Below are 25,410 nucleotides of genomic sequence, written 5' to 3' on the forward strand. Positions count from 1 at the left end.
CTGAATCCCAGCAAGCAACTCATTTACTTAGAGCATTCTTTTCTAGCTCCTTCATACCCCTACTCCAAGAAGATGGTAGAATCCATTTCCGGGCTTTTCTTTTTCAGTGCCGGAAATCTCGCGATGGAAGGAGGAGGAGGTGAGGTTGACTAGGCAAGGCGGGACCCTTGGATGGTGTCCTGGGTACAGACGTGCCGTGGGGCTCGCCGTTGGCCGGAGTCTCCTCCATGAAGCCCGTCCTTTTGGGGTGCGGGTGGGAGTGGGAGCTCCTGGCGCTGTTCTTCACTAACTCTGTCTGGCGTTGGGTGCACGGTGCTTTTGTCCGCCACGCCCCTTCTCTTTTCGGGGCTTGTGGGGCTGCACCGTCTGGGGTCTTGGGTTGCGGGTGCGTTTTCTTGAGCTGGTAATGTAGCTACCAGGACCTGTTCTGAACTCTAGGACGAATAGGTCACGCAGTGCTTGGCAGGATCTTACCGTGATATGGGCACTGCAGTCCCACTACCTGGGTGGGAATCACGTCTCTGCTATATTACTAGATATGTCTTTGAGTTAGTGCCTACTCATCTGTGTGCCTCAGTTTTCTTGTCTGCTATGCTAGCAATAATATTGTAGGATATATCTTACGTAGCTGCTATACGCATTCAGGGAGAACAGTGTCTACCTCTTAGCAAGCTGTTTGTTAAGAAATGCCCATTTTGCGCATACGGTCCAGTAACTTGCCTGTTATACAGCTAGCTAGTAAGAGGCAAAATTGCACAGCCTTGGGCTAAGGATCCCACTGTGAAGCCCTGCGTTGTCCTGCCTCGGAAAACTCTTTTCTGGCGACGCTAAATGAATAGTACCCGGTCCCTTAAGTCCCTCACACTGCTTTCTTTTTTCTTTTCTTTTTAAGTAGATTTTATTTACGTAATTTTTTAGAGAGGAGAGAAAAGGAGAAAAGCATCAATGTGTGATTGCCTCTCGCGCGCCCCCCACTGGGGACCTGGCCTGCAACCCAGGCATGGGCCCTAGACTGGGAATAGAACTAGCAGCTTTTAGATTTCCAGGCTGGCGGCACTCAACCACTGAGCTACACCAGCCGGGGCTGCTTTTTCTTTAGAGCACTGATCATGACCAAGTATTTTATGGATATTGGTTATGAGTTTTCATCCTTCCACCTGGCAAAGAACATGGACTTACCCCTGTTTATTCCTAGTCTTTATTATATACTCAAATGTTGAAATGAATGCATGCATTACAACATGGTTAACCCTGACCTGAAAGTCAAGAAGTGGCTTTGTCACTGGATGATTGGTGATCACTTAACTTCTCCTAGTGCTTAGCTCACTTATTCTCAAGTTTTCAAGACAGAATGATGGTCCAAGGACATTTTAGATTTTGGAGGCAAGTCTCAATTCACTTCAGCTTGGCTGGTTCAGCATTTTCTCATTCCAGCTGGTGAATTCTGCAATTTCTTTGGCTCATTAGATTGTTGTGAAGTATAGGAAATGTTTAAAGATGTTCTCCATACAGTTCATTTTTATTTCCTGTCAAAACATGAGAGAAGAAAGGTTTTTTCTAGTATCATTAGGTGCTGTGTGTCAAAAGCACACAAATGACAATAGAACAGTACAAGAAAGCCTTAAAGGATTAAAAAATATGTTAAAGGGACATAAATATATGCTGTAGTTTTTCAACTGGCATGTGAATACAAGTACACAATAACTCTTAAATGCTGTGACATTAAAATGTAAAGCCCATTTTAAAACAGTGTGGAAGGTCACAATTCCAAACAGGCTTGTTCTTTTTTTTTTCTAGCCTTTTTCATTTTTGTTTGAACTTAGATGAGAACTCTGTCTACATTTTTGTACATCTCAGTCATTGCCTCTAGGTTTAGGTGACCCAGACCTGTCCCTGAAAATTGAGATTTTCAACCATTAACAGAAGTCAGTAACTAGGCCAAGTGTGGGAACAACAGAAGTTCACCCCTTTGAGTCCTTTACTTTCAAGGACTGACTCCCTCCCAAACGCTCAATGAAAACAGCCAGCGGCCACCACAGCTCTCATTTAATGGAATCATTCAATGTTCCAAAGAGTACATGTGGCAGAAGTCTTTGTAATTTACTTATGTCATAGTAAACAACTTTATGACTGTAAACCTGTTCCATTAAAAGGATTAGAAATCTGCCCTGGCTAGTGTGGCTCAGTGGGTTGAGCACTGGCTTGCAAACTGGGAGGTCACAGTTTCTATTCCTGGTAATGGCACATTACCAGGTCCCCAGGTAGGGGCCAAGTCCCCAGGTAGGGGCCTGCAAGAGCAGTCTATTGATGTTTCTCCCTCATATCCACATTTCTCTTCTTGTTCTCCCTCCCTCCCCCTCTCTAAAAAAAATAATAATAGAAAAATCTTTTTAAAAAAGGATTAGAAATTTGTCAAAACAGTCAATTTTAGTTTTGAATCTTCAGGGAATGTTTTTTTACTGATAAAAATCTGAACATTTTTTAATTGAATGGAGGTAATGGTATAGTCATATATTGGGTTTATACAGTAACTTTAAAAGAGCTCATACAAATTTTTGTGAAGTTAATAGACTTGCAGGTATAAAACCTTGTGACAGGAAATTCAGTGATTTAATTAAGGGATACACTGTTGCAGGTGTTGCCTTTCTTAAAAACACAAATGCTGTAGTGACTTGTCTCAAAAAATTTCATCCCAGTGCACAAGAGTAAAATGCACACTTAGCCTGGCATCACTGTCTCACACTTGCCTTCTTGTGCTGTCTACCACTCTGCTCAGCAAATGGTTTCCCCACCTTCAGTGCCTGAGTTCCAAGGCTTGCTTCTTTTGCTAATGCCCTTTTTTCCATCACCCTTATGCACAGATCAAATTCTGTCTGTCAACATCTTCCTGGTTGCATCATTGGGATCAGTATTTCTTCCACCTCCCCTTATGTTCCCACAGCATTTTGCACACCTCATAGCATTTCTTACAACCTGTCTTGTGTATGTCTCAACTGGACCCTACCATGCACACAGGTTAGATGGGAGGCCCTGAAGACAGGAGCTCTTTTTTATATCTTCTGCTGGTTGAATTGAAGGGTACAAGTCTACACAGGTGAAATAGAGTTTGGGTTATCTAACTGTCTACTGGCTTATGCTGACTAGAGAAACTATCTGTTAATGGACAAATGGGTAAACAAAAATGTGGTATATCCATACAACAGAATAGTATTTGGCTATGAAAAGGAATAAAGTATGGATACATGGTATAACACAGATGAACCTTAAAAACATTATGCTGAGTGAAAGAGGATAGTCACAAAAGACCACATACTATATGGCATCACTCCTGTGAAAGTCCAGAGTAGGAACTCTATAGAGAGAAAGTAGATTAGTGGTTGTTTAAGGCTAGGGAGTGAGGGGGAGGATAGAGGGGTGGTCATTAAAGGTTAAGGGGTTTCTTCTTGAGATAGTGAAAATGTTCTAAATTTGTGACATAACATAATAACAAATTTTAAATCCTTCATATTAAATTTTATATGAGTGACATCTCAAAAAAGTTGTTAAAAATTATTCATTCCACACATGGAAAGAAAAGAGCTGGGATCCATCCCTTCTACTGAGAACATACTTTCTTTTAAGGAACTGCAGTTGTGTGGATACAGGTAGACTTTTTACACTGGGATGAATTATTCCACCATTTTTACCTGCACGTTCTGAGTCAGTTCAGGTGCATCAGTCCTTTCAGCAGAACCTGCCTCAGGCACTTAACCTTTCATGGCTCAGGTGTGCCAAGACAAAAAAAAAAAAAGGCCCAAGTGGAAGAACAGATCAAAGCTCCAGAACAAGTACAACTAGGCAACAAAGAGATAGCCAACCTATCGGATGCACAGTTCAAAGCACTAGTAATCAGGATGCTCACAGAATTGGTTGAATTTGGCCACAAATTAGATGAAAAAAATGAAGGCTATGATAAGAGAAATGAAGGAAAATGCACAAGGAACCAACAGTGATGGGAAAGAAACTGGAACTCAGATCAACAGTGTGGACCAGAAGGAAGAAAGGAACATCCAACCAGAAAAGAATGAAGAGACAAGAATTCAAAAAAATGAGGAGAGGCTTAGGAACCTCCAGGACATCTTTAAACTCTCTAACAGTCGAATCATAGGGGTACCAGAGGAGAAGAGGAAGAGCAAGAAATTGAAAACTTATTTGAACAAATAATGAAGGAGAACTTTCCCAATCTGGCAAAGGAAATAGACTTCTAGGAAGTCCAGGAAGCTCAGAGAGTCCTAAAGAAGTTGGACCCAAGGAGGAACATACCAAGGCACATCATAATTACATTAGCCAAGATTAAAGATAAGGAGAGAATCCTAGAAGCAGCAAGAGAAAAGGAGATAGTAACCTACAAAGGAGTTCCCATAAGACTGTTAGCTGATTTCTCAAAAGAGACCTTACAGGCAAGAAAGGGCTGGAAAGAAGTATTCCAAGTCATGAAAGGCAAGAACCTCCAACCAAGATTACTCTGTCCAGCAAAGCTTTCATTTAGAATGGAAGGGCAGAGAAAGTGCTTCTCAGATAAGGTCAAGTTAAAGGAGTTCATCATCACTAAGCCCTTATTATATGAAATGTTAAAGGGATTTATCTAGGAAAAAAAGATAAAAAATATGAACAGTAAATTAACAAACTCACAGTTATTAACAACCATACCTAAAGCAAAACCAAAAGAAACTAAGCAAACAACTAGAACAGGAACAGAAGCACAGAAATGGAGATCACATGGAGGCTTATCAACATGGGAATGGGAGGAGGAAAGAGGGGGGAAAGGTACAGAGAATAAGCAGCATAGATGGTAGGTAGAAAATAGACAGGGGGAGGTTAAGAATAGTATAGGAAATGCAGAAGCCAAAGAACTTATATGTATGACCCATAGACATGAACTAAAGCGGGGCCGGGTGTGTGTGTGGGGGGGGTTGTGGTTGGGAGGGGCTGTGCAGGGCAGAGGGGAATAAAGCGGGGAAAATGGGGCAACTATAATAGCATAATCAATAGAATATAGTATTAAAAATTCATTTCCCCCCACCCCATGATAATATTGGGAATAATAATGGCAGCTAACTGTCATCACTCTTTCAGGCCTGTGCTAAGGGCTTTATATGCATTAGTTATTTAACTGATTCAATAACCCTGTGAAGATAGTATTATTTCCAAATCTCACAGGGGAGGAAACTCAACCTTAGTGACAGCTTACCTATCATCACACAACTAGTTAAGTTCTGAGACTCCAGCACTGTGTGACTTGAATCCTCTTAACTGCATCCCCTTAACTACAATTGGGATGCCCACAGGGTAATTTTATACAAAGCATGATAGATGTGCTTTGACTAAAAAATAATGAAATGCATGACTACTGTGGTATGTGAGGTCATCCATACAATGCTGAAAAGTCTAACTAAATGTATATAAAACTCTTGCTTTCTATCAAACACCATCATCTTCCTAAACTTTACTTTTATTTTACCTTCATTACTAGCACCAGCAGTAGACTTTTGTTGTTTTTGTTTCTGAGTTGGTTTCTGCTACGAACCAGCTTTAAAATTCACTTTAGGGAAACTTTGACATCAAGAAGTACAAAGCTCCATTGAGTGAGTTACTGGTGGTTGGTCACCAGCCCTGCAGCGTAGACTCACTGCTGTGAACCAGCTTTTGGTGTGTCTTGTGTTCAAATTTGTACCTCCCCAAATTACAACCCATCGGGTGTGGTATGTGGAACAATGATCCCTACTCCCAAGTAGGCCTGTGTCCTAATTCCCAGGAGCTGTGAATTTGATACAGGAGTGGTTTTTGCGGATGGGATTAAGTTAAGGAATTTGGGATGGGGAGATTACCCTGCATTAGCAGGGTGGGACTAATGTAATTACTGGGGTCTCTATAAGGGAAAGAGAGAGAGGCAGGAGGGTAGAGAAAATGTTAGGATGATAGCAAAAGTTGGAGTGTTGTGGGCCACTGTCCAAGGAATGTGATCATGCAGCCTTTAGAAGCAGGAAAAAGGAAGCAAACCCACCTCTGGTGGTTGACCTGTCAGAACTGTGGGATAATAAATGTGTATTGTTTTAACCCACTAAATTTGTGGCAATAGGAAACTAATCCACTGGGCTTTTGAATGTTTTGCTAATTACTGAAACTGACAAGAATCTGTTGTTCTCCCTCTTGTTCTCTCCTTTTCCTGTGTCTTTCTGTGTTTTTAATCTTGGCTCCTCAGCTAGACAGCTCACTTTTTCAGGGCAGGACGATCTTGTTCCCTGTGGGGTTCAAGGGCCAGACACGGTTCTGAGTGCTTTACGGGCACCCAGCCATTTCATGATCACAATGACCTTGTGATCCCCACTTTGCAGATGAGGAGACCGAGGTTCAGAGAGGGGAAATCACACCATTAGCAAAGTATGTGCCTGGGGTCCTAAACACCCAGGCTTGCAGGCCACTGTACTTACCTGTATGCTGTATGCCTCGTTAATGAATTTCAAAATTAATTTCCAATCACTTTCAATCTAAAATAGCTGAGATCTTATTAAGAATGTGTTTTAAAGGATAAAACTCAAGGGGAGGATATATAAGATACCATTTGTTTCTCTGTAATTAGTGGTTGGAATTTTCTTGCTTTATTACTTTTTATTACTTGTGATGGCATTGAAATGATAATTTTACTTTTTATTCTTTTTAGATCTGCTTTAAAAATCTCATTATTACCATAGTTCTTTAAGATTTTTAGTGAAACCTGAGTCTTGTCTCTTCTATTACTTCAAATTGTCTGTTTGCAACTAGAGATGCCTGACCAATTTTGATATGAAATCTTTTCATCCTATTTGAAACAGGAAAATAATTAGATACTTTCATGCTTATTTTTTTATGAGGCTTTGTTCTGAACCATAAAAATAAGGAGTTCTTGGTTAACATTTGTATTAATGGATATTGAATTCATAAAATACCAAATAGGTACAAATACATTGTTTCCTAAAGTTGACTGTTAGAGACAAAAAAATAAAATGTTGGAAAGTAAAGAGTTTAGTCTTCCTTTAGTATCAAATAATTTTCTCTAAAACACCTTAATTTAGTTCATGGAATTTAGAACTCATTATGGAATCCCACACTAGTAATTTAAATTGTATTCAGTTAAATTATCTTTGTTTAGAAAACATGCATTTATGTCTTAATAAGAATGTAGAAAAATACTACCCTAAATTTCGGGTTTGGGGCTACCTTTATATTTTCTGCTTGCTCTCAATCTAGGTGCACCCCCAGAAACACTTATAGAAGAGAGTCAGTCAGGATGTGTTCTGCCCACAAGTCTTGAAGCCAGCGGTTCGAAGAAGAGCAGTTGGGGCTTCTTAGTTACTGGGATTGTTGGTGGGACCCTGGTGGCTGTGTATGCTGTGGCCACTCCATTCATAACACCGGCCCTCCGAAAAATTTGCTTGCCTTTTGTACCTGCAACTACAAAGCAGATCGAAAATGTTGTGAAAATGCTGCGAAGCGGAAGAGGACCCCTGGTGGACATTGGTAGTGGTGACGGACGGATTGTGAGTTACGATAAGGCCATTTTAAGGTTTAGTGCCAGAATTGTTAAAGTCTTTCTTTCACGTTTCTTAGGAGGTTTATGGGAAGACTTGCTAAACCTGACAATTTAATATAAAGTAGTCATTTCATTTTGTGTTTGGCTGAACTATCACACCTAACAGTGTGAATTTGGAATGTATTTTTCTCAGATTTAATTTTTTTTTCTTAAAGGAAAAATTGCCCTGTAGGTATGCCAGGTAAAAAGGAAAAATTAATTGGTAATTATGAAATTGCCTGTTAAGAAACTTGGGTCAATAGAGGTGGTATACCTAGAAGAAACATTACATCATGGAGTTTCACTGTTTTATATTTTTCACCATATATGTTTGCTTCTACGTTTAGCTATACTTACACATGTATAATTCCTATGGGGTAACAGTAAAATAGGAAAGAGCATTAACCCCTACCTTTTGAAAGGTCAGATTTTAGTGACTTGAGCTCACTTTAACCTATACCCCACAACCCACCGCTGGGAAGCTGTGTTACTTACTCAAGGTCAGTGACTGGCAAACGGGTGTCTCAGAGCGTGGTCCTTCTTGGACAAGGTGATACCTAAGGATTTAGGCCTCCATCCAATGAGCTGAACAGTGAGGGTGGCAGTAGTCAAGGCTAGTATTCTGGAAACCTTTCGTGTGGAGACCAGCAGGCCACCGGGATGCCTTTCAGCAGCCCCTGCCCACATAGTCCCTGCAGGTTCATCATGGTGACCCAAGAATAATCAGGAAGAGGTTAAAAAGTGCCCTCTGTTTTTAAGAAATCAGAAGATGTATATATTAATCAGGAAGAAGTTTGAAAATCCAGATTTGAATGCTTTACATGTTTGAATAGTGTCTTTATGATTCCTCAGCACATGGTTCCTTCTGAAGGGGCGACACTGTAGTTACTCCGGAAATTACTATAGGTGGGATAGCTCCTTCAGGGATGCTCCCGTGGAGAGTGGTGGCAAGACCAAATGAGCCGAGAGACCAGCCCACTCTCCCTGTCACCTTACCTAGGTGGTGGCATTGGCAGTTGACTTTATTCTGATTTGTTCCATTTTACTTTAACCTGCTTTCCATTTTGAGTGAGCAATCTTAAATACTAAGGAAATATGTAATAAATTGCAGGTTCTTTATCGACAGATTATTTTTATTGCATATTCCAACTAGTTCACAATACACTCATTTCGCCTGCTGGTGTGATATCACTGATGGAGAGAGACTGTGGGTTTTCAGCAACCTGTGTCAGACTGACCCAGAGGTTGGCCAGTCCAGAATTAATTACATAGTTGTCTAAAGCAAACCTGATGATTTGTTCTGATGCTTGAGGTGAAATCTTTGACAAAACATGGAAATGGAGTTAAAATTGGCTGGCATTATCTTGTCCACAAATCTGCATAATTTTAGAGATCTATCTTTACATGCTATCTTGAACAAAGGAGGTGCCTTTTGGTTGGATGTTTTGTGATTGTAGTCCATAAAAAGGAAAAATATCATTTCCCAGGTAAGTTGATGTTTATCTTTTTATCTCGAATAAATACTGACCTCTTTCTGCAGGTGATAGCAGCTGCAAAGGAAGGATTCACCGCTGTGGGTTATGAACTAAACCCATGGCTAGTTTGGTACTCCAGATACCGTGCTTGGCGAGAAGGGGTACAGCACTTGGCCAAATTTTATATTTCAGATTTGTGGAAGGTATGTAAGGCAGAGAACAGTCCTAGGAGACTCCAACTGAAACTTTAAACTTCATCATTAGTATGATTGCAAACTGAAAAATGTATAAAAATAATTAAAATACAAGTGTGTATTTTAGCGTAATGAAATGTGAACACCTTTTCAATGGAGAGCTTTGCATATCGACTACTTCAGAGTATAAGCTTAAGGTTTACAACACGATTGAGCGTGTGAATCCCAAGAATTTGCCCAACTAAAAAGTTTTTATTTCTATTGCTTTCAAAATTTTGATCTCATTTGGAAATCCTATAAATTGTAATATAGGTATTAATGTTCTTGGTAAACAGTAGACTTTTCTCTGTGTGTGTGTTCACGTGTGTGTGTGTATTTAGAGAGAGGCAGAGATGGGGCAAAGAAAAGAAAGAGTCTACCAACCATGCTTGCTATGGTTTCTTCTGGTCTTCATAAAGTGTAGGACACTTCCGAGTTTATTAGTACTCTTAAAAAAAAGCTTTGTAATTTTGCGTTAGGAATGCTCCATAAAATAGCTTTCCTTAAATAAGAATTTACCATTGTAATGGTGTCATCAGTAGCTTATAAAAATTCACTTGCGTTTTGCTTGCAGTTTTTTTAAATACCATGTATACATGAGCGATCTCTCTGTAGAGTAAAGAAGACTTTTATTGGGCAATAAGAATTTTGACTGGCAAAGCACTTTCCCCCCTAGTTTTTCAACTAAAGACCATTTTATTGCATTTTTAACTTACTATCTTAGAGAAGAGGACAGAGACGGAAATTTTAAGGATAGTTCAACATAAAAAATCAGTAGTCTGAGATCCCTTGAGTTCTTGCAAAGCTATTTGGTATTGAGTAGGAAAGTGTGGACCAGGGGTACAGGTGGCCCAGGGCCAACTGTCTTGGCCACCAGCTGGTCATTGGTTGAGACACTGGCGGCCTGACAGATGATCCCTGGGGCAGGCCCGGCGTGGAGTCACTGTGAAGGTGGATGAGATGACTTATGGGGGAGCATTTGGAAACTGATGGATTGAACTAATGTGAATGAAAGTGAGCATGTACTTTTTTCCTTATGAAATATAAAAGGAGGCTACTCTTTGTGAAAAGCTACTATTTGGTGAAATGTAAAATTGCTACTCATTTTGAAATAAAAGCTAAGCTGGATATTCAGTTTTTAAAAATTAACCTGTGAATGATTTCTTTCTCTTTAGGTTACTTTTTCACAGTACTCAAACGTTGTTATTTTCGGGGTGCCTCAGATGGTGAGTATGCATACTTGTGCCCCGTCTGTTTGGTTTTAGGTTCTGCAGGCCCTTCCAGCTCCAACTCTTGTGCAAAACGAGGGCCTCCCAGATATCCGGAGGGGGCACTGGATTTTGGTGTGTTGGTTAAACAGAATACTTCAGGGTCTTACAAGGTTAATCATAAATGATTCAGTCTTATTTTTCAACTGTTGCTGCAGATAAAAATCTCAGTTATGTAAGCACTAAAAACTCTGGAGACTTTGTGAGCTCCCAGTGTCGGAAGTAGTTGGAGATTTTCATGGTTGCTCACTTCCGTCCAGGCGAAATCACTCGGGAAAGGTAATGGGATGTTCCCTTTGAATTGGTCATTCCTCTGATTTTGCAGTAAGATAATTTTCAGGGCGGATGAGCACTGACTAGTTTCAGACCTCAGATGACTGATGTATACTGAACTTTGATTATGTACTTTCAAAAGTGAAAATGCTGCAGCATTGTGCTGAAAAATGGTCCTAAGTTTAGCCTTTAGGAAGACAACCAAGATGGGATGCTTTTGTTGTAATTGTTGGTTTACAGACCATGGAAAGAAATCCCATTTCACTTTTCAAAGTCGGTAATTGTAGCCATAATAATCTTGGTGAAATTGGATGTTTGTTGAAATGCCACTATAAAACTGATACGGTTTTCAGTTTAAAAAAAGGAAATTTACTTTGTTGTTGTTTTGTTTTCTTATTCATAATTTTTGTTCAAGAAGTTTTAATGCTTGAGAAGTTTATTCTCATCACTATAGCCTTCAGTGTAATGCCATTTTCTTTTATATTTTTGAGGTTGATTTAGAAGTGCTATGTTACATATTCTTGAAAGTGACAGGATTCTGTATGTTTGTAATTCTCACTAAGCCTAAAATTAAGATGAACCCTGGGCATCTACATTTTTGTTATAGAAATGAAAAGAGGTAGAAGGGCATGATTGTTGGCCATTACAAACAAAACTATTCAGGATCATAGAACTACTATGGAATTTGATGGTTATTTACTAGTTATGATGTTTGGGCACTCGTTCGCAATAACGAGCACTGGGGGAAAATAATTAATTTGAAATCCATGCTTTCTAAAAATAGGACCTTGATTTTTATTGGGACTTCCATGCAATGTTGAGAGGTTAAATGATGGCCTGAGATGTGGGCTTATGAAGCCACAGCAGCTGTGTCCCAGTGGGGGGCAGCAGTGGCCTTTGGTAGTCACTGTCACCCCCTAACCTGTGCCTCCAACTCCAGTGCTTCTCTTTTCATGGCTGAAGGAAGTATACTCAGTTTTTGTAGCTGTTCACTCAGGGGAGAGAGTCCTATTATTTTGATGAATGCTTTTGCAGTTATTGTCCATTCTTCTGTACCTAGAAACCTTCTTAAATAAAGAACTTACAGTATTTTATTGTTGCCAAGAAAAGGGAGCAGCTAACATGCAGGAAGCACCCACATTCCTTGGGATGGCAGGGATTCGGCTACCTTGCAGTTTTCCACGTAGGTGGATCGATCACAGGTATGGGGGCCCAGGTGGCTTCTGTTGGGTCAGGAGGCCCAATTTCATGTGTGGAGGGCCCACATATGAAGTTATTCTGCCTTCATCAAGCTTTGCCTGCATGGAGGATGTGAGTGGGAGGGAGAGAGCTGTCTAGAGAGCCAGGGGCCAGGTCTACCATCAGAGGGGTAAGTTGTGTGAGCCCTGAAAAGTCCTTTTATCGGTCTGGGCCCCATCATTCACTCTGCCATTAAAATGCATTTTGCTTCCCTGAGCATGTGTCAGTATTCTGGGCATGCCTAGGTGGTTCAGCAGAGCCAGTGTGGCATGAAATGTTTCCTGGGCAGCTGAGGCACCCGTAGGTCACGGAGAGCCAGGAGGACCTTTAGGGAACTTCAGAGGTAGAAACACTGGTGTTATAAATCCTCACCCTGCTTCTGATAGCAGGCAGATTATTCCTAACAGCTCTTTGCGGTCATAGCTCAAAATGAGAGGCGGTCTAACATTTCAACCCTGGTGTGTCTTTAACATATAGGAATGAGGAATCCCATTGGACCTGGTAAATCCTGTAGTAGGATTGTAAATACCCACATTTAAGACTAGCTTATCCACGGAGAGCATCTTTTGAAAATGTGGAACAGATCGTTTGTATCCTTGTTTAAAACCCTTCTATGGCTTCTTGCTACTTCAAAGCAGTGAGGATAAGGCCTGAACCCTCGGCATGGCCCTGAAGCCTGGCGTGGAGTGGCCCCTGCTTCTCTCAGCTGCCTGTCCAGCAGCCCTGTTTTTCTCTCGATCCCTGGATGCCACTGTGTGTGGGGCTGTGTCCTTCCTCTGACTTCAGTCCCCAGCTCTGGGCCTAGTTAGTGAACACCTGTTGGCCACTCATGGTCCAGTGTCTTTTCCTCTGAGAACAGCCCCTCCTCCCCCAGTGGGACGAGCTCCAGCACCCCTTGTTTTCCACTCACACAGTGCCTGCTCCCGTGTCCTCACAGGAGTCATTGCACGTTTCCTTGTGTGGTGGCTTTGGCAGCGTTGCTATGGCCCTGCACTGCAAGCCTGAGCGTGAAGGTCGGCCTGTCTTCTTGGTGGCCAGACCTCCAGCACGGCAGCCCCAGCAGAGAGTAATCACTCAGGGCGTGTTTGCTAAACAAATGAATAAATATGGTATAAACATACATACCCATTAAGTATACTTTTCCCAGTGGGGTATTAAATTTCGTAACTTTTAAGAATGACTCATTTAATTTTAGTTGTGAATCCTGTTTTGAAATGATGAATGAAAATATTATCAGCATGTTCTGATAAAGAAAAATGATTCATGATTGAATTATATATCCTTCATTATTTGTTTGACCAGTATTCATTCGGGGCCCACTTGGAATACTTTAGTGAATAAAAGAGAAAAACCTCTCTGTCCCTGGTGCTTATAAGCATATAGTGGGGAGATGTGAAGTGAGATGCCTATGTACAATATGTGAAGCAAAAGAATGGGATAAGTGCTCTGGGGCAAACTAAAGCAAGAGAGGGATGGGGCAGAGACAGTGTCCCTGAAAAAGGGACTTGTGGAGGTGAGGGAGGGAGCTGTGTGTCTGTGTCCAGAAGAGGTGAAGAGCAGTCCATACAGAAGAATAGTCACTTTGAAGGCACTGGGGTGTGCGTGCCTGCTGGGTTCCAGGAACCATAGGGAGATGGGGTGGCAGGGGCAGGGCAAGTGAGAGGAGCCTGGGAGAGGTGAGGTCAGAGAGCAAATAGGGCTGGGGTGTGAAGGACCCTGGACCCTTGTAAGGTGGGAGCGATGGGGGGTTTGAGCAGAGGAGTGGAGGAAGGGACTGGGGCTGAAAAGGATCACTGGTTGTCCTGGGGTCAGAGAAAGAGGAGTCAAGGGCGACTCCCAGGCTTTTGTCCTGAGCTGCTGGAGGTTTGGAGTTGTTAACGAGCTGGGAAAGGTGCAGGTGGAGCGGCTTGGGAGAAGATCTGGAGTTCCCAGTGGCTGGTGCTGTTCGGGATGTGTGTGGGGAATGTCCAGTTGGTAGTGGTGGATGGAGGGGTCTGAGGCTCAGGGGAGAGGGCTGCAGATCAGGTTTTTAGGTATCAGGGCCCAGAGGACGTTGAAGCAGGGGGTTGGCTGACATCACTCAGTGAGGGAGCAGAGCCACCTAAGGCCTGAGCCCCGACCTCTGACCTCTGACAGATGAGGGGCACTCAGCAAAGGGCTGGAGAGGGGTAGTTGGGGAAGGTGAAAGTGGGGCTGGGGTTTTGGGTGTGGGGGCATTATGGAGAAGCGAAGTTAAGCCACTACCTCAGGGAGGAGGGCATGATGAAGGGGCTCAAAGCTGCGCATGGCCATGTCTAATTTATCGTATATGCCTTTGAGCTGGTTTCAGCTTAGCTTTACGGTTTTGAAGAGGTAATTAGAATATGTTGCGTTCATGTTAGTTTGAGACCTGTGATTGTATGAGTGAGTTTGAATTCCATTAGACGTACGTGACATATCACTGCTTCTCTTTGTGTATGATATCAAGACCCAAATTTGTTGCATATTTATGTGCAGTTTAGTCAGTTAATTTCTTATGATTGAAATAGCTCCTTTCACTTTTAGGTTTATCTTGACTTAGCATATGACAGTCATTTGGAAATAAAAGAGACTGTAAAAGAGAAAAGAATAATGGTAATATGAATACATTTACAATTATCCTTTTTATGAGTAAAATTACCATAAGAAACCCCTGATATTTTGGAAAAACACATATTGTCTCATTCCTTGCTTATTTAATTTTTCCCTCAAGGAATAAACTTTTCTTTCTTAGTCATCTTTATCTGCCTGTTAAAAGAATAGAAATATTCCATCCTTAATGGAATTTATTCTTTGTTATCTTGGTATTGATGCTAATGAAGAATCAGATTTCTGGCTCACTTTAGCCATCGGTGATTGTAGAGAAGTTTTTCCGAGCTAGTTTTAAAGATATAAAATCTTCATAGAAGTACTGTTGATTTGTTTGTCTTGATTTACTTTAGTGCTTGTAAGGGGAGTAGTTTTTGCTCGGATCTTGGTTTCTAAATACCATTTCCTACCCAGAGGAGCCGGGAATGTGTGAGAAATGGCTGATCCCATGCTGGGGAAGGAAAGATTCAAAAGCCTGCAACCTTTTGTTGAGCCTGAATATAAGGGGGTGCCCAAAATATTTATAGGAGCAGGCCCAAAGGAAAGAGAAGCCTGCTTGAAGAGCTCCCAGGGGCCAGACTGGGGCAGTTTGAGTACTAGAATAAATGGAACAGTAGTGGACAATCACTCACTGAGTGAAGTAATCTAGTAGTTCATCCTACAGCGATAGCTAGCTAGGTAGATAGAGAGAAGGGAAAGCTGTTTCCTGCAGTAGAAAGAATTTCATGTAGAAGCGATGATGGGGTGAGCAGATCCACACTTTGCAACCATTACAGCAAAAATGGACTCAGGCCAGAATCATCAGTGAGGGCCACAGCTAGTGGGGGGACAGCTTGGTGAATAGCTGGGTATGCACGTCCTCTCTCTCAAGGTATGTCCCCCAAAATTATTCATTATAAAGGAAAAATAGTGATCACACTGTGGAAACACGAGACACCACCTTAACTGAGTGGTGGCCATCACCCTCAAAGCAGGAGGACCCCCTGGGCGTCTGACTGGGGGGCCCTGAGATGTTCACAGTCCCACTAATGGGTCTTTGTCAAAGACTCACCCGCCGAGTCATCATGAGCAAACACCAGAGGGACAGAGGGACCCCAGTGAGGGCCGTTTGGAAAAGTAACTGGCTCATATTCTAAAGGATGTTACTGTCGTGAGAGGCAAAGAGAGGTGGAGGAACTGCTCTCGATTGAAAGAGGAAACATTACAGCTCAATGCCATATGGAGTCCCAGACTGGGGGAAAGCCCTGTAAAAGACGTTCAGTGTTGAGACACTCGACAACATTGTAATGTTACTGTTGGATGATTTTATTGGAGTATAGTGCTAAATCTGCTGAATGCAATAACTGCACTGGGGCTGTTTCTTAGAGAATATTTTCCTAGAAAACACCGGCGTGTGAAGGAATAAAGGAGCATGTTGTGTGCAGCCCATTCTTCAATTAGAAAACATGTTCATAGAGAGGAGAAGAGGGCAAATTGGATGAAGCAAACATGACAGACTTTTCTGTAAGTTTGCAATTGTTTCAAAATAAATTAAAAGGAGAGAATGGAAAAAATATTCTTGGAGGTGAAGATGATAATATAGTTTTAGGACCTAAAGATAAATTTTCAGTGATTATTAATTTGCTGATATAATTACAATGTCAGCACTTTCAGCAAACAATAAAATACTTTCTCCACAGGCAGGTAGGTAGTAAGATGATACAAAAGTAATAAGAGGATTTTACTGTTTATATGTTGACTATCAAGGAATCAATTATTAGTGTATTGTTGATAAATATTTTTTAAAAGTATGAAGTATTTACATTTCAAGTTGGTTGAACATGTATAATTTTAAGTCATTATTTTATATTTTATTGAACCTAGGTGTTATTAATTTTAAGGTGCACTTTTGCTATTGAAGAAAAAAATATTGCCAATTATAATTCTAAGACAATGTCAATAGTAAGATTTCAGAGATGTTAAAATGTGGAAAAATATGTTAAATAGTTGAGACAGAATAGAGTGAAATGTTTAAGTAGGTAAGTAATTGAAACCTGCCTCTCATTTTAATTGTTGCGACATCATGATTTTAGTTAGAAAACCAGAAATCTGTGATAAAAATGGCGTATTTCATAGTTGATACTGTAAGAAGTTCTTAACTGTTGTCAGTGTGACTCTGTGTTTTGATGGATCATTTGATAATGTATCTGCCCTGAAGTGACCTTTTTTACAATTAGCAAGGTTTACATGGGTATTTTTAGGGCGTCAAATACAGAAGGATATTTAGGAATCGTTTCCCGTGACTCACTGCTTATAATAGTGACTGTCGTTCTCCACAGATGCCGCAGTTGGAGAAGAAACTTGAGCTGGAGCTTCAGGATGATGCTCGAGTCATCGCTTGCCGGTTTCCTTTCCCTCACTGGACCCCAGACCAGGTCGCTGGAGAGGGGATAGACACTGTGTGGGTGTATGACATGAGCACTTTTAGAGGGAGTGGAAAGAGGCCGTGAAGGTCGATGCACTTTCAGTTGCTCATTCGAATATAAAACTTGTTGAGAGTCTTTTTCTGCAGTGTTGGTGGTCTTTCATTTTACAGAGACATTTTGCGGAGATGTAACAGCTGTGTGTTTAGTGAAGAGTATACATTTGTTTGGCATGGCGTGAGAAATTACTGTTACTTTCCTTAATCGTTGGAGGGAACAAGTGAGGAACACTGGGTAGATTTAAAGTCCTCTTTCATGGTATATTCTAAAAAAGGTGCTTATAGCTTTTTATGACCTTGGGTATATGAAAATATGAATAAGTGATGGATGTTGGTGGGTAGGAAAGAGGTTGACAGCTCTTCGCATTTTGAAGAATATGATTTAATGCCACAGATGAGAAGGAACAATTTTAAAAAGATGCGTATTAATAAATGTTTGCTGTTTCCTATAACTTTATTTATACTCAAGATTTATCTCTTCTCTATATGTTCATGGCAACATTAATTTTCTAAGGGATTTAGAGAGGCATTTATATTTTAGAACATTTATTAGGAATAACTTGTTCCTAGGCTAGATTACCATATTTTATTGAATCTAAGATGTGTATGTGTGTATGTAGGTATACATATTTTAACATTTTTGAAATTGTGAGGCACCTTCCAAATGATGATGTTTTATAGCTGTATTGGGCAGTGTTGTGCATAATCAATTACCATTGCTAGAACCTCAGGTTTGATGAAATAGGGTGTTCAGAGAAGATAAACGATGCGGTGGAGTGACTGGCAATGATTTAATAGTAATAGAAATGGTTGTGAGCTTTGGAGTAAGCTGCACCTGGGTTCGGATCCCTGCTGGTCCACAGCAGGAGGCCTCGGGCCCTCGCGGAGCCTTGGTTTCCAGAGTGTGCTTGTCATTCGCATGATGTGCCCAACAGGGAGACCGATTTGTAAAGCTCATGGCGTGTAGTCTTTGGTCTGTAAATAGTATTTATTATTACTTTAGATGCTAATGAAAAGCTTATTCACAGAAGTGGTAGATTATTTCTCCTAGTCACTTCTTTATTTTATGAAGGCAGCCATTTATTGAATATTTCTCATTTATGAGGAGAGATGACTGATTTAGATAAAGACAAGTTAAGGAAAATCTTTGAATTTGAGTATGCAGGCTTCATATATCTGAAAAATTAATATTGAGTGGTGGCTCGACTAATCCCTGCTTATCACAGAAAAGAATTGAACTCCCAGCCATACCCCTTGTAACCTAAATACCAAACTATCTTAGACATCTGATAAAATGAGGTGATTTGTGTCTTTTACTAAACTGATAAAAATGTGATCAATTTGATAATTTTTATTTAAATGAGAAGCAACTGGGAACTCATTAATTCATTCAGCAAATACTGAGTGTCTGCTGTGTAAAGAGCTTTTCCGATTCAGTGGTGAGTGGACAGGCAAGGCCCCTAATCGTAAAGAATTTATGTTCTGGAAGTAGGGAGACAGAAGGTGAGCGAATGTTACTGTGTGTGAAGTTCTGGGAAGGAAGAAACAGTGTGATAGTACAGAGAGCAGCTGTGTGTGGTATGGGTGAGGGGATGGGATGTTGTGGACATTTGTTAGGGTTTTGGCTGCCACCACCTTTTCCCTTCCCACTTGGCCCTGATTTCCTGATGAAGAACAGATTCTCTGCCGTGGCATGCAACTTTCGTGTCTGCCCCTCCTGTCACCTCTGCTGTGGTCGGCCCTGTAACTTGGCTGGGCCCGCTTGGAGAGGGACCCATTGTAGCTCATTGCCAGGACAGTGTGGTTGGTGGACAGAGGCAGTTGTATTCCTGGTCACTTTGTAGAGGCATCAGGTTATATGCAGAGTCACGGATAGTTGCCACTTGTGGAGTTTCTCCTTTAGCTTCCCGAGAATTAGATGATGCTTGATCTTGCAACCTCAGAGTAAAACAGACCATTTCATAGAAGTATTGTGATTCACAGAATCTGCGAGATCTTTACTTGCGTCTTAAAATTGTGCCTTTAAGTAAGAACTGTTCAATAAGGCTTTTCCAGTGGAGGTTATTGAGGCTTCCCTGGTTGGCTGCTTTTTGATCAGTTACTAGGTTAAAGACATTGCATAAATTTGCACATGACACAAGGTAGGGAATGACAGCTACTATGTTTGATGTCAAAAATAGGGTTAAAAATGTGCAGATTGAAGTCTGAGATAAGTAAAATTTAAAGTTAAAATGAACAAAAATAGCAATACAGCTTAGGGGTGATGCAGCCTCACAGAAGCCATTGTGAACAGAGACCTGCAGGGTCCCTTGGCACTCAGGTCAATGATTTGAGCTTATTCCCACCTGAATATGTTCCCCAAAAGCATGGCCCCAGGATTGCAACCTAGGTTTGCCAGGTGGGCCTCATGAGCCCCTCAGTCAGTCTGGCACTCAGGTTTCTTGCAATGCTTAGCTCCAAATGTGCGTGTGAAACCAAGTTGAAAAGGTTTAAGAAATGAGACTCTCTTCTGCACACACTGTGTGTACCATTGCTGGGTTTCTGGCGTACACCACGACAAGTTACAACCAAAGACAGTAGAAAAAATGCAGGATTCTTGACATTTAAACTACACATCCTGGTACTACCCCTCTGCCAAAGTACTGTCCCTGAGAGCCAAGTGTGTGAAAGACCTGCTGTAAAGGAGTAAATGTTCTCAAGTCCAGGAGTCTTCCAGGCTTATAACCTGAATTTCCTAGCGTGGGCCTGGCTTAGTGCATTCCAGGAGAGACTTCCAAGTCATTGCGGTGTATACTACAGGAGTCTACTTAAGTCTCAACCAACAAACAAGCATGTAACTTAGTTCTGTGGTGTGTCTTTTGCCTGTTGGGGCCACAGTGTGCCCAGCTCTTCATTAAGACATGACCTCTGACCCAGGCTACCTGTTCTGGAGCAGGGGATGCCAGTGGGCCAGCCAGAGGTGTGCAGACACTGCTCCTCCTACCCAACACTCATTGCTCCTCTTCCTTAGTAACAGAATCCGCAGTTTTACAGGTGTGAGGCACTGATGTCTTCAGGGATGATGGGCCCTGCCGTTGTTTGGTCCCATCCCTTGGGCATCACAGTGGGTGGTGGGCATGTGATCCAGTTCCTGCCAGTGAGGTTTGAGGGACTTCTGCTGGGAGCTTTGGCAACAGTTTTGTTGCTGATAGGAGATGCTTGAGGAGTGAGCATCCCTCTGCATGGGATAGTAACACCTGCATAGGATAGTAACACCTGAGGTTTTAGCAGCTACTTGCAACCACTGGAGGAAAGTAAAGATGAAAGCCAAGGTGCCAAGACTGATGGAGCAGAAAGAAGGAAAGGCTCTGGTTTTGATGATGCTACTGAGTTGCTGAACTGACCTGGAACCTCTGACTTGAAGGCATCTTGTTAAGTGAAGTAATAAATATGTGTTGTTTTTAAGCTACTTTGCCTTGGTGTTGTGTTATTTGCCCCATGCAGCAGTAACTTCATAGGGATAGGAGGGTGTAAGGCTGACCTGGGGCGAGGGGAGCCCAGCAGTGTGTGAGGCAGGCACTTGTGAGCCCACCTTCCCTGCCTGCTCCAGAGGAGACGGCACTTGTTGGCCAGGTCAGAAGGGGCATCTGAAGTGTGCGAGAGGGCTGGAGAGCTCTGGGGTGGGGAGACCTACTCCCAGAGGAGCTTCCAGAGTGCCGTCTGGGAAACTGTACCAAGTCAGGGGGGCTGTGAGCTTGGACTGGGCCTTCTTCAGAGCTGACGTGAGTCATCCCAGCAGATGTCCTCTTCTTGAAGGTGTGGGCAGGGGTGAGGAACAGCAGAGCTGCAGCTGGTTTCCTGCACCCAGGGAGTTTATAGGGGGAGAGGGGTTCTCAGGATCCATAAGGAATTGGGAAAAGGCAGGAAAGAAGTTACCTTCAGACTGTCCTTGGCAGGTCGGGTTGCCAAGTAGGGAAGCTGTGCTGTGGACTGCGTGTTTGTGTCCTGAGAAGTCCGTGCATTGCTTAACCCCCAGTGTGATGGTATTAGGAGGTGGGGGCCTTTGGGTGATGAGGTCATGAGGGGAGACCCCTTATCCGTGGGATTAGTGCCCTTATAAAGAGATTCCAGGGATCTCCCTCACCCTTTCCACTTTAGGGAGGACACAGGGAGAAGCCGGCCATGTATGAACCAGGAAGCAGGTTCTCACCAGACACTGAATCTGCCAGTGCCTCGATCTTGGACTTCTCAGCCCTCTACTGTGAGAAATAAATGCTTGTTGTTTACGAGTCCTGGTCTGGTGTTCTGCTATAGCGGTTGAGCTGACCGGGACAAGCTGGAAACCTACAAGAGCCACCGCCAGCACTACCCAGACTTGTGCGGGACCCAGCCAGCACTTCCTTAGCTGGCAAGAGGAAAGGCAGTGGGAGGGGAGCCAAGCTTCATGAGGATTCATGGCTGGGCAGGGCGGGCACCGTCCCCCTGATGTGATGCCCCCCAGCTGGTTGGCTGAGTCGGGGTGCAGTTGGTGCCACACTCACAGGGAAGGCCTTTCTGGGAGGGATCTCCTTTGGTCCACCCCTTCCTGGCTCATAAGGAGATGCTTCTGGCATGGTCTGTCCCTAAACTAATGTGGATGATATAAAAAACGAAATAAAGGGGCAGACAAAGTCACAATGAAAAACTGAAATGAATTCTAGGTGGTAAAAGGTCTTGAAAACATACCCGAAGAGGCAACAGTTAAAGAGGTTGTGTGTGTTTGCCTGGAGGAGAGAATGTTTGAAGAAGTCAGGACAGATGTTTTCCAATAGTTGAAGGGTTGCCAAGCAGCAGAAGAAAGGAACTTGACTGTGTGCCCCTGTTCCCATCCTCAGGGAGGAGGCACTGTCTTTATTACTATTTTTTAACCAAGGAGAGGTGTCACTTTACTCAGTCACATCAACACAGGAGCACAGGCCCTTCCTACACTCATTTCCTTGTAATTATATGTGCTCTGACCAGCTCTGGCTGTGAACTCGGTCATTGGGTGAGTCCTAAAGGGACATGAAATTAAAGTTCAGTCTGAAATGCAGTCTTAATTTGACATTTAAAGTTAGAATGCATTGCCTTCGGACAGGGTGAGCTCCTCATCACTCGAGTTACTGGAGCAGAGGCTGGGCAGCCACTTGGTGGGGATGTTGTAGAAGGGATCCATCTGCAGGCAGGTGTGGAGTCCTAAAATGACCTGAAATGACAGTGAGCTTTCCAACCTTCGCAGGGCTGCCTGCCTGCATCCTTTTAGGCGACCTCTGTGGGTTTGTAAGCTGTCAAAGTGGTCTTGAGCAGTAAAGTGTTAAACTCCCACAGAACTTAGCATCCCCTGAGCATGAGGAGGCTGTGGCCACTTTTGACTCTGATATTGCAAAACAAAGTACAGGCATAGATACCTTGTTTAATTGCACTTCAATTTATTATGCTTCACAGATGTGTTTTTACAATTTGAAGGCAACACCCTTCACCAGCAAGAAGCTTATGACTCATTTTATTGTGACACACAGTTTATCGTGGTGGTCTGGAACTGATCCCACGTTTCTGAGACATGCCTGTAGTCAGAATATTGGGGAAGCTGCTGAATGAAGACAAGCTGTGTGTTAACTCCAGCAAAGAAGGCTGAATGATCAGAGAAGGAAGCTGGCATCTATAAAGCCCCAGAGGGCTTTGCCAGAGAGAAGAGATGTGTCCCCCAGGGTTGATTAGAACCAGGGACAGTTCTTGAAGCCCTGGGAGAAACCTGTCCCTAGTAGTGCCTCATCCCCTTCTAAGTGACAGTGTCCCACCCATAACTTTGTCAAGGGAGCAGCTTTATGAGGATCCAGAGCTCCCTGGCCCCTCTTCCATCGACGAGACCAGGGTTGGGCACTTGAGCCAAAGGCAGGCCATGGAGATGAGATGAAGAGTTCATGTTGAGAATTTAAACTGGGAAACAGAAAAATTGGGGACATCTACGTGGAAGTTAAGGTCAGGAAGCTGAGATCAGAGGCACTTGGACAGCTGTGAGAGACAAGAGAATAACAGGTTTCTCTCTGGGTCAAGGGTTCAGTCCAGACAGAAGGATACGGCCCTGCCACGGGGCCATCCCCACCCATTGTCAGCATGGCCGAAGGGCCAGGGCAGCAGGGGCAGAGCTGTCACTCTCCCTAGAACGTCTCTGCCTGCCTCCCTCCCCATTGTGTTCGGTTGTGTGCCGTGTTCCTTGAAGAACTCCATTTAGGAAATAGGTTCTTCTACGATGAATGAAAACAGTATTGTCATAGCAGATATTAAACACAAGGAACTTATTCCCAAAGATAGTGTGGGCCGTATAGTTAAATGGAAAAATGGATATTTGTATAAATGTAGGGAAATCTCCATCTAAACAACAAAGTTTCCGTGCTCAGATAGAAAACTTCAGGCATCCGAGATTCTCTTAGGCAGCACACCTTCTTCCTTTAGAGTAAAGTGTTCCCGTAATGACACAATTATGTGGGAATGGGCACACTTGTGACTTAATGGACTGATGCGAACTGAACATGAGCAAAATCACGTAACTTTTATAGGTGAGGGAAATTTGATGTCTTATTTTTTCTAATTTAATATTATGATGTGAACAGTGTCCAAGAAGGATTGATAAAATAATATCTCGGTCGTTAGGTTTAATTCAAGGATGGGAGGGAGCAATCAAGTTAGTTTTCTTCTCTGCAGTATTGTAGGACGAAAAATTGGGCTGTGAAGTTATTTTTTGTAAGAATGAATTCTAATGTCAGAATAACTTAAAACTTTGCAAGAGTGCGTGTATCCCACACTTGGCGGGTACATTCGAGTGGGAAGGTCTTGCAGGGTTTGCTGTGAAGATAGCTTTTCAGTGTTATTCCTGGGGAACCTGGCAGCTAAAGAAGGAACTCTGTCGTAGGGCATTAGGCTGAGTGCCGGTACTGCATAGCCGGCAGTTGGCAAAGTTGTAAGGCAGGTGAACTTTCTAAGGTTTTGGCGATCTTCTCTTTTTAACACCCCCCCCCCCCCCCCCCCCCCCGCTCCCCCCCTACCTGTCCCAGGCGCTTCCCCTTTCCCCTTGATCATTTGATCACCTGGCCTTTTCCCCACATGTCCACTCACCATTGATTTAAGTGTTACATTATGTTTTTGCCATTTTCAAGGTCATTTGCATTTTGTTAAGAAACACTTGAATATGAATTTGAATTGTCATGAGACTGAAGGAGATGGGTTTGTAATGGAGAAATGTAAGATTGCTTGTTTCTCCCTGGCTCTTCAGAAAGGCAAGTTGTGGTTACCATAGTTTCTCTTGATCTGGAAGTGTTAGTTACAAATGGATATTCATAGCCCAGAAACTACAATAATGAGGCTAGCCCTCGTGTATTGACTGTCTATCATGTTGAAGGTCTTTCACGTACATTGTTTTTAATGCTTATATTAGCTCTGTGTTGGAGATATGATATTTGTGGGGAGAGCTCTTCTGCTCTGGAATCGATCCCATCTGTTCAGTTAGAGTAGACATCAGCAGCATCTGAATAACCTGAAGCTTGGGTCCCATGCCTCTGAATCAGAGTAACTTTCTTCATAGGCACAGGGTGGTCCTTGACTTAGACTCATCAGCCTGAAAGAAGGGGGAAGCAGCAGATTATGCAGAATTTTGTTCGACCCACTCAGAAGTAAATAGATAGATAGTATCTTCTAATGAGCAGACCTGAATTACCACCTGCCTTTTAGGTCTAGCCACCTAAGGGTAGGTTAGTGGAAATATAACATCTATGCTGAAAATAAGCAGTTTGTGAGAGTACACATCTGTATTAGTTTGCTCAGTTTACCATAGAAAAAATACTGCAGATTCTACGGCTTAAACAACAGAAATTTATGGCTCATAGTCTGGAAGCTCCTGGGCTTGGAGATGGCTGCCTTGTCCCTCCTTCCTTACATGTGTGTATGGGTGTCCTAATCTTTTATAAGGATACCAGTCCTATTGGATTAGGATCCACTTATATGACCTCGTTTAACCTTAATCACCTTTTTAAAGGCCTTGTCTCTATATAAAGTTACGGTCTGAGGTACTGGGGGTTGGTTCTTCAACATACAAACTGTGGGAGGACTACTTAGTACGTAAGAACTGGACTCAGCCTCAGCTGAGATGAATTAAGCACATTTTGGTGGATCTGTGTGGAACAGCTGTGAAAAAAACTGCAGAGTGACTTGTGCCAATGCATGTGTGATTGCCAGGTAGATGCTCCTCTCCTGTAACAACACATTCTGCAACCAT

At 42.5% G+C, this 25,410-nt stretch overlaps 1 protein-coding gene and 1 long non-coding RNA gene across 3 annotated transcripts; one reads left to right on the top strand and one right to left on the bottom strand.

The window, feature by feature from the left end:
* The first annotated feature begins 86 nt into the window (after positions 1-86).
* ATPSCKMT (ATP synthase c subunit lysine N-methyltransferase) lies at positions 87-20,464 on the top strand. 2 transcript variants are annotated; one of them, XM_028532595.2, is made up of 5 exons: positions 87-139; positions 7,267-7,556; positions 9,129-9,220; positions 10,470-10,522; positions 17,002-17,027. In XM_028532595.2, the coding sequence occupies exons 1-5, from the start codon at positions 124-126 to the stop codon at positions 17,025-17,027; spliced, it is 477 nt and encodes a 158-aa protein (XP_028388396.1). In that variant the 5' UTR covers positions 87-123. The 2 variants fall into 2 exon arrangements, with proteins under 2 accessions (XP_028388396.1, XP_028388378.1); XM_028532577.2 differs by having other exon boundaries at positions 97-139; positions 9,129-9,266; positions 10,472-10,522; positions 17,002-20,464.
* LOC118499430 lies at positions 11,784-25,410 on the bottom strand. Its single transcript, XR_004901908.1, has 3 exons — positions 25,072-25,410; positions 21,268-21,275; positions 11,784-11,794 (listed from the first exon to the last, which is right to left on the bottom strand). It is a non-coding gene; the product is annotated as an uncharacterized LOC118499430 (long non-coding RNA).

The sequence above is a fragment of the Phyllostomus discolor genome, chromosome 3 (genome assembly GCF_004126475.2).
Source record: "Phyllostomus discolor isolate MPI-MPIP mPhyDis1 chromosome 3, mPhyDis1.pri.v3, whole genome shotgun sequence".
Taxonomy (NCBI): domain Eukaryota; kingdom Metazoa; phylum Chordata; class Mammalia; order Chiroptera; family Phyllostomidae; genus Phyllostomus; species Phyllostomus discolor.